We start from the raw sequence: 9,844 nt of genomic DNA, 5'->3' as shown, positions 1-9,844 counted from the left end.
ATATCTGGTAGGCTGGTATAGTGTAGATCCTCCTATATGGCTATATCAGGTTTGACCCATACTGGGTGACCTTTGACCCCAAACACACCACCCCACTGCCTTTATATTATTCAAAACTAACTTTGACGTGTCATTTCACACATAAGTAGTTTTCAAAAAAATGAATTTACAATAAAAACATTTCATAATGTGTAGAATAATTGTCATTCAATTTGAAAGCCATCAGATGGGCCTTTAGGCATACTATTATATACATGTATAAGTATTTGATTTGCGCCAGAATTTCTGTCATCATTTCTCTTGTGTCAATTAGACAGCAGCAGTAAAAACAGGACATGGTTGAGGATACAGCAGCAAACAGTCCTTGTGTGTGTGATCAAGTGCTGAGCAGAGCAAAGCATGAGCATCAAACACAGCGCTGCAATCAGAGCACTTCAAACACACAAGCATCTGCTGGAATAACAAGAAGCCTGAGCTCTCAGGAACCACAGGAGGAGCTTTCAATCACACAACTGCGCTGGACATGCAAACACATCAGAGGACAGGGGAAAACACACTGAGATTGAAGCTGAGGCTGCTGGGAGAGAGGAGTGAGATGTGAGGAGGTGTGTGATGTCTGAAGTGGCGTATGCTAATGTGTCTCTCGTCCCCCTCCTGCCTCCAGACACTCAGCCTCATTTCAGTCACACCACAGCGCTTCACTTCAGATAAACACACAAATCCATCATCCAAACCGGGAAAACATCACCGCACTGAAGTCAGAGTTTAGGAGAGGAAGGATGTTTGAAGACTTCAGAAGCACGTTCTTCAAACTCATGAAGAATTAATACAGCAGGACTTGAACCTGAAACAGCTCAAAAATACAAGCAGGTGAGTGAATCAACACAACGCTTCTATTCCTTAATCATCAATGCACTGTTATATACTATTTAAAGAAATCTAATAGTCTAATTTAAAGAAAAGTAATAGTAAGAATGAATCATCTAAATAATATTTTAGGATATTCAGTGCTGGTCAGAGCAATGGCTTCAAATACAACCATAATCATCTGGATTCTGAGGTCATTTCTGGTCATCTTGTGATCACTGTGTGTTTAAAATGCTTCAGAGCCTGTGCACAGCTTTACAGTTTTAATCATTTTCAATTCAACTACAGCCCGGCCCGTTCTCAAGAAATGCTGCCGTTTGTGCATGGAAATTTCTGGATCTTTTCTAGTTACTGCCAAATGAAGTCTAATTATCTCCATAGACACCGGAACGCACCGTAAGAGGACAACTGGCCAATTCTTAAACTATTAAGTCTAATCGACTTAGATATAGTGATTATTAACTACATACAGTGCACTGCAGGTCAACGTTTGGAATTAAGTTGTTTTTTTTTTTTTTTAAAGAAGTCTCACCAAGGCTGCATTTATTGGATCAGAAATAAAGTAAAAACAGTATTTAAAAAAAAAATCCTTTAATTTATCAAAAGTAAAGACATTTATGGTACAAAAGATTTCTATTTCAAATAAACGCTGTTATTTGAACTTTCAATTCATCAAAGGATCCTTTAAAAAACATATCACGGTTTCTACAAAAATAGTGCAGTAGCCTACTTTTGCATTGCAGTATATTTTACTTGTACAAATATATGATTTAAATATTTTTACAGTAAAATTATAAATCTTTAAATATTAACTGAACTTTTATATATCCCAACAATATTGAGAACATTTGTCAAGCCAGACATGATTAAATATATTGCTGTCCATTTAACCTGAAGAGACAAGTTTACAATATCTCTTTTTAGATAATAGTATAATATTTTTTATAAAGACACTTTTATTTTGTTTTGTAGATTCATAAAACAAACACTTATCTGCAGCATGTATTATCTGATTTGTTTTTTTCTAACATGTTGTCTTCAGTGATGTGACAATTTGTTCACTCTAGTATTTTTGCATTGCAAGTATTACTATTTTAATTTGTACAGATATAATACAAAAAAAAATTATTCAGCATAAAAAAATAAAAAAAAACAACAAACAAACAAAAAACATCTTCATTATGTGTTATCAATGTACAAAAACAGCTGGGTGTCCGTATGAGCTGAGCACATTTATTGATTAAAGTGTTTAATTGGTTATTGCATGTTAAGAGTTTAAACACAACAGTTCACAAAGACGCAGTTTTAAAGGTTGGAAGGCCATCATATATTTATTATAAAAATAAACTTTTGAGCTGAAAATGTTAACTTCACACTCTTTCTTTTATTAACTGTTCACCATAAGCAATTAATTTGATAACATTTGAAATCAATTGAAAGCCCTGTTAAATATATATAAATGTCACATACATTGTTATTAAAACTCTTATGCAACAGTGTTTTATAGAGCATGTAGTTGAACAGAGACAGGTCTTATTCCACAACAAACTCTTTTCCAGCATGACCGGCCAAGTGTTGGTGGAGAGCATGGATTTATCAGCTCACAGACTCTCTGTGAAGACGTCTGTTGAAGATGAGTCAGAGCGCGCTGATAGCACTCTCAGCCGGTGAGATCGCAGCTCATGCTATTTTAGAACTCAGCAGTTCCCTTCAGCTGTCTAATGGTCAGATACGGTCTGTCAGACTTTATAAATGCCTATTTGACTCTTTTGCCAACGCAGTGGTCAGTCGATATGTGATGACACATCCTCCGAGCTACAGCGAGTGGCCACCCTCGAAGCGCGTGGACTGAACTCACAGAACTCCTTCCGTGGCCGAGGGGCGCTGTCAAGGTGAGCGGGGCACAGCTTCTTCAGATCATTTGGATTTATTCACGAATGGCCTGCTTTGGAATTTGAATCTCAAACTGATGAATTTTACAATTGGAAAACACAATTTTTCTAATATATTCTACTTCAAATGCACAGAATATATAAAGTCAATATAATTTAATATATCATTTGTATCATAAAATATATAATGTAAATTCACCCTGTCTATTTTCTAAATGTATGTGATATAGCTGATTGTGGAAAAAAAATCATCAGTGCATATGTTTCAGTTTTTTTAACTTTTGAATAAGTTTTGGCCTCGTAATGTTTGATTAAAATGTCATAACTGAATAGTCCAGTAAAAACACCAGTCTTCTCTCTGGTGATGTATGCAGGACTTATCCACTTGTTCAGTCCTCTTTAGCTCCTCCCTGTAAGCTCATGTTCAACTGCCACACCTCAACATCCAATCAACACCGACACACAATCAACAAGTCTGTTCACACTATATAAGAAAAGATCAAAACAACAGAAGTTGCAACCAAAGTGCTGTACAGAGTTATTAAAACAAAAAATAAAACAATATTAAAAAAATAAATAAATAAAGTGTGCAAGGTATTAAAACAAAAAATGCTGTACAGAGGTATTAAAAAAAAAAATTAACAACAATATTAAAACAGAATGGGGGTTCACACCTTGCTCAAGGGCACTTCAGCATGTAAAAAGGGTAAACACCATCATTCAGAACATAAAGAATACATAAGTTTTTAAGGAAGATTTAAAAGTAGAAACAGAAGGGGAAGATCTAATATAAAGAGAGAGACTGTTCCAGAGTCTGGGAGCAGCCACTGAGAAGGCCCAGACACCTTTAGTTTTGTAATGTGAGCGAGGAACAGAGAGAAGTAGTTGATTGTAAGAATGTTAGGATCTTGAAGCATTGTATGGGACAAAAAAAAAAGACTGTGTAAAGCTTTATAAACAAAAAGCAAAGTTTTAAAAAATAAATCCGGGACCTAACCAGTAACCAGTGGAGAGAGGCAAGCACAGGAATAATGTGCTGACACATTTTAGTGCCAGTCAAAAGCCTGGCTGCTGCATTTGGACCATCTGCAGATGATTTACAGTTGAATTAGGCAAACCCAGGTATAAAAAGTTGCAATAATCCAACTTTGAGGTAATAAAAGCATGAACAACAGTTTCAAGATCTTTCTTAGAGAGCATCATCTTGATTTTGGCAATAGATCTTAGCTGAAAGAAACTACTTTTAACAATAGTGCTAATCTGCTTATTGAAACTCAAATTAGAATAAAAAATGAGACCAAGATTTTTGAAACAGTCATGAACATTTGAGGATAAAGAACCAAACTGATTAACTATGTCAGAGGTCCTATCTGGTAAGGCGAAGATAACAATTTAAGTTTTGTCATTGTTTAACTGTAGGAAGTTCATGTCCATCCAACCTTTTATGTCACACAGGCAGTCAAAAAGGCCAGACAAAGAACCATTATTATTTTTGATAGGAAAGTAGAGCTGAGCGTCATCAGCATAAAAGTGGTATGATAAATTGTGTCTCTGTATAATATGACCATGTGGAAGCATATATAATGAAAACAAAAGAGGACCCAGGATAGAGCCCTGGGGTGCACCGTGATGTATTGGGGCATGGGAAGAAAAACAATTCCATACTTTGACAGAAAACATTCTCCCTTTGAGATAAGAGGCAAACCACTCCAGTACAGAACCTCGAAGCCTTTAACTTTAACGTTAAATATAATGTACCACTACCACAAGGTTACCAAACAAGGTACAAATATACTGTGGATGCATTTCAAATCTATTATTTCATTTTACCTGCTGTGGCGTATTATGAGCCATTTACACAGAACACATTCCACTGTGCCACTTTTCCATCGTTTTGCTATGCAAACATATGCTGCACATTTTGTATGTCTCCCTAATCAAACACGCCTGACTCCAGTCATCAGCTCATTAGTAGAGACTCCATGACCTGAAATGGGTGTTTCACGTTTTGTTGGGGGTGCTGTGATATATATCGCTGTGCTTATACCTTGCATCTCTAATTAATAGCATGTTTTTGGAATCGTTTCATGTTGAAAGAAGTTCAAGTTTGGAGTACATAACACAATACAGAGTGTGATACTTTGTAGATCTGATTTATCTGTAAAAGATTAGAGAAGGAATGTGGGTATAGTATGTTTCATTCAATTCCTCTTTCTCCTGATTAATCATTATTATCATCAGTTTAAAGCTGAACAAAGACAAATCAATATGGCACAAGATAATAAATGATAAATGTCAAGTACAAGAGTTTTTGAACCGAGTCAATCAATCAATTTTTGAAACAATACAGGACACCCTTATAAACAAAGGAAATATCACTTATATTTGAAGTCAGGGAACTTCAAGACGGCTATTTAGTACAACACTGGGAGATTATTTGCTCAGGAATGTTTGATTGAAGGTCAAGACCTGTACTGAAGAGCTGCCTCAATATCAGTGTTGATGGAGAAACTCATGAGAACTTAACCACAAGTGTCAAGCACCAAGTCTCTGGGTCTGTTCTTTTAAGACTTGGTGGAAAGGTGAACACTTGAAATAAAATTCTGGTCATATCGGGAAGACCCTGATTGCTCAAGATGGACACTGATTCATTACTGTAGTTCCCTTTGTTTCCAAGTTGGTGAGTATGGTGGTCACTCTTAGAGAATGGGCCCATAAAAGCCTGCAGGAAGAGGAGGAAAGGCCAGATTCTTTCTTAGAGCGCTTCAGAGGACCTGAACTCCAAATTGCTCCCAGTCGGATAAGTATCAGACCCGATGCTCAAGATGGATCCAACAGTGCCAAAACCAAGTGAGTCTGTGCTTTCACACCATTACTTCTGAACAGCTGTATAAAATCTCCATTGCCTTGTTAAACATACATGTAACCACATAAAATGTCGAAATGCATTTGGTTACCAGGAAAAAGTCTGATGTTTTCGTATTGGCACCCGCCGATGACCTGTACTACCGCTGGCTGTTTGTTATTGCCGCAGCTGTATTGTACAACTGGTGCTTTGTGGTGGCTAGGTAAGACAAAAGAAATGTCCATTTATCTACACTCTAGCAGAGTGTGAAATACTGAAGATCAAAAGCATCTCTGAGCTAAGATTCTAAAATGATCCAATGTAAAACTAGTCAGCAAATTATACAGTAAATTACCTGAATACAATAAACCTACTCATTTTGGATTCTGAATGCTGCATGTCGGGCCTGTGAGGAAGGTATTTGTAGCAGCTGTTCTTCCATTAAATCCAAGCGCTATAATTAGACCTCAAGAGCAAGTGTGTGTGATCTAGGTTCTCATTTTGATGATGATTCATGTAAATAAGTGTTTTTGTGTCATATGTGAAAGGGTTAGTTCTGACGGAAGCTGATGGTGTTTCATTATTCATATCCCAAACACAGGGCCTGCTTTGATGAGCTTCAAACCAGGAACTTCATTCTGTGGCTGGTTTTGGATTATCTCTCTGATGTCGTTTATATACTGGACACCTGTGTGAGACTGAGAACAGGTCAGAATCTTCCAGCCTCTATCATGTTTTTGGAAGAGTTGCTGTGACACTTTGCTTTATTAATTCAATAGGTGCTTTGGTGTATATGAGTAATCATGAAGAAGTGACAATGTATATCTTCACTATAGGTTTCCTTGAGCAGGGTCTTCTGGTGAAGGACCTTACCAAGTTAAGAGAAAGCTATTTTCACACAATGCAATTCAAGCTAGACCTGCTATCCATACTACCTACGGATCTAGCCTACATCGCCATTGGCATTCACGTACCAGAGCTGCGTTTCAATCGACTGATGCGCTTCTCACGTCTGTTTGAGTTCTTCGACCGCACCGAGACCCGCACAAACTACCCCAACATGTTCCGCATTTGCAACTTGGTGCTCTATATCCTAGTCATCATTCACTGGAATGCCTGCATCTACTTTGCCATCTCCAAGTCTCTGGGGTTCGGATCCGACCAGTGGGTCTACCCAAACATCTCTGACCCTGAGTTTGGGACACTCACTCGAGGATACGTCTACTGCCTCTACTGGTCAACCCTCACACTGACCACCATTGGGGAAATGCCGGCTCCGGTGCGGGATGAGGAGTATCTTTTTGTTGTTTTTGATTTCCTTGTTGGCGTTCTCATTTTTGCCACCATTGTTGGTAATATAGGAGCCATGATATCAAACATGAATGCCACACGGGCCGAGTTCCAGGCTCACATCGATGCCATCAAACACTACATGCAGTTCAGAAAGGTCAGCAAAGAGCTGGAAGCCAGAGTCATCAAATGGTTCGACTACCTGTGGACCAACAAGAAAGCAATTGATGAGCAGGATGTCCTAAAGAATCTGCCCAACAAACTGCGGGCTGAGATCGCCATCAACGTGCATCTGGATACACTGAAGAAGGTCCGAATCTTCCAGGACTGTGAAGCTGGGCTTTTGGTGGAACTGGTGCTCAAGCTGCGGCCACAGGTTTTCAGTCCCGGAGACTACATCTGCCGAAAGGGGGACATAGGAAAAGAGATGTACATCATAAAGGAGGGTCGCCTTGCTGTTGTGGCTGATGATGGGATGACCCAGTTTGCACACTTGACGGCCGGCAGCTGCTTTGGCGAGATTAGCATCCTCAACATCAAAGGCAGCAAAATGGGCAACCGACGCACCGCTAACATCCGTAGCATTGGCTACTCTGACCTCTTCTGTTTGTCAAAGGATGACCTGATGGAGGCTGTAATGGAGTATCCGGATGCTAAGAAAGCTCTGGAAGAGAGGGGAAGACAGATCCTTCTGAAGGAGGGCCTGCTGGAGGAGTTGGACGCAGGTGGCATGGGGGAAGAACGGGTTGAGGAGAAAGTGGAGAGGTTGGAAGCTTCTTTTGAAATACTACAGACTCGGTTTGCTCGGTTACTGGCTGAGTACACAGCTACTCAACAGCGGCTGAAGCAGAGACTCACAGCACTGGAGTGTAGGACATGGCACTCTGGCAGCGGCTTCCTCTCGGATGGCAATGAAAGCACTGTTGACGGTGACGGTACACACAGTGAGGTCAACATCCAGCTCTGAGCACTTGCTTCTAAGATAGAACCTTATACAGTACAGTGGTCTTAATGACCATTCAATAGCGATAATATATGAACACTAGAAAGAACATAAAATTGTTTCATAAATGCCATGGAACAGACCTCAATTGACTGTCTTATAAAAACATATGCTTTTGCCCACCCCATTTAAAGGTGTACTGTTTTATTTTTGCATTTTGTGTAAAGTTTTGCTAAAAGTTTCCAACATCAAAAACGAACAGCACTTTTGGGGTATACATTTAACTGATGGGACTCCAGATTTATGAATCTTCAAGAAACAAACAAAAACGTCTAGACTTAGAAAAATGTTTTATTGTACATCATCCTTCATTAGTACTGCCATGTTGAGATCACATGACCAGCCACCACATAAAATAAACATACTAATGTTTATTACGGGTGGGCAGTATTGTACATTTTTGAGCACAGCTGCTCTCATGATTCTTTCAATGTTAGCTGTGCTGAATATCTAGCACCACATAAAATAATCATATTGACCTGATTTGTATTATTATTATTGTGTTTGTGGGGCAGGAGTGTCCTGCTGTAGTTGCTGTTGGTTGTTTTAGGCCTTGTATTGCTAAATAAAAAGTGTTTCCAAATGTTTTCACTTCAATGATTACTTGCAGTCTACTTACTGAAGCATCATCCTTTGTGTAAAGACAGACAAGTCTGACTAGGAGAGCCCACCATTTCATTGCTCTTTTTATTCAATGAAATTATGTTCCCTCAACCTGTATAAATCAACTCAAGAAATAGGTTCATCAAATTATGTAACTGGTTGAAAAAAATGGAAAAGGTAACCTGCTGGTAATTTTCTGCCAGGACATTATTTGTTAAATTTACAGAAATTTCCTTAAAACCTCTTGAAATATAAGAGGTCTTTGTACCATTAAAACATCCTGCAAGGTCCATGGCTTATAAATGTCCTCCTCATTGTAAACACAGCATAATAAAGCTCCAAAAATGGTCCGTTTTGATATTGTGGGACTTGTGATGTCACAGAGGGAAATACATCTGCTTATGACCAGCTCCAGAGCAAGATTCGACGAATATAGTTATGAAGCGACAGGAGAGAAGTTGTGCGAATGTTAGGGAAGTGTTAAAGGTCACATGACAATGCAGATTGCACCCCCAAATCTTTAGTGCAAACACACATAGGCTGTAAAAGGTACTCTTTAACAGTCACAAAGTTCCCTAAAGAACCTTTCAGTCAACAGTGCTTAACAATTTCTTTACTTATTGTGAAGAACTTTTTTCCACTTTAACAAATCTTTAGTGCAATAGGATGGAATCGAGGATGTTAACGGTCCATCCATGGCAATAAAGAACCTGCATTGTCCAGAGTGCACATCATGAGCCTGTCCAGCAGAGGGAGAGTGTAACTCACACCGAGTGCCTTTGTCTGAGATGTTCAGGTTCACTAGAAGGTTACAGGCAGGTGTGCTGGAGCAGGGTTTTAGCTTTCAAGGAGCAGGATTAATCGGTTACCCCTGATGAATACTCACACTTACTATAGCACTGGATTTATATCTGTGTTAAATCATGGGTTAGACAACAACACTGTTAATACTCAAATATACTTTGGCTATACACTGTTCATATCTTATATCAAGGAACTCTACAGATCGTGTGATGAGCACAGTTTCTGCTCCCGTGTTGATATATTTTCTCATAACAAATTAATGTAATTTTGGGTCACACTTTATTTTAAGGTCCAAATGTTAAGTTCTTTGAGGTAGTTGTTAAGTTCAGGTATGGGGTGGATTAGGGGATCATATGCTCATGCAGAATAAGGCATTAATATGTGCTTTATAAGTACCGAAAAACAGCCAATATGCTATAACATACATTCTCAGAAAACAACTACTTAATAATGAGAATTGGTCCTTAAAATTAAGTGTTACCGTAATTTTTCTTTAATTTCTATTAAATAAATTTACAAAGGATCATTGTGGCCATATAT

At 38.5% G+C, this 9,844-nt stretch overlaps 1 protein-coding gene across 1 annotated transcript; it reads left to right on the top strand.

Moving 5' to 3' along the window:
* Window positions 1-359: 359 nt before the first annotated feature.
* Window positions 360-8,237, top strand: cnga2a (cyclic nucleotide gated channel subunit alpha 2a). The gene is made up of 8 exons (XM_042769807.1): window positions 360-870; window positions 2,427-2,534; window positions 2,649-2,759; window position 3,296; window positions 5,437-5,609; window positions 5,720-5,827; window positions 6,206-6,312; window positions 6,441-8,237. The coding sequence occupies exons 2-8, from the start codon at window positions 2,428-2,430 to the stop codon at window positions 7,859-7,861; spliced, it is 2,028 nt and encodes a 675-aa protein (XP_042625741.1). The 5' UTR covers window positions 360-870; window position 2,427; the 3' UTR covers window positions 7,862-8,237.
* Window positions 8,238-9,844: the final 1,607 nt, after the last annotated feature.

The sequence above is a fragment of the Cyprinus carpio genome, chromosome A14, assembly GCF_018340385.1.
Source record: "Cyprinus carpio isolate SPL01 chromosome A14, ASM1834038v1, whole genome shotgun sequence".
NCBI classification, from domain to species: Eukaryota; Metazoa; Chordata; class Actinopteri; order Cypriniformes; family Cyprinidae; genus Cyprinus; species Cyprinus carpio.
Note: the sequence above shows the minus strand (reverse complement) of the source record. Positions and strands in the feature narration are given on the sequence as shown.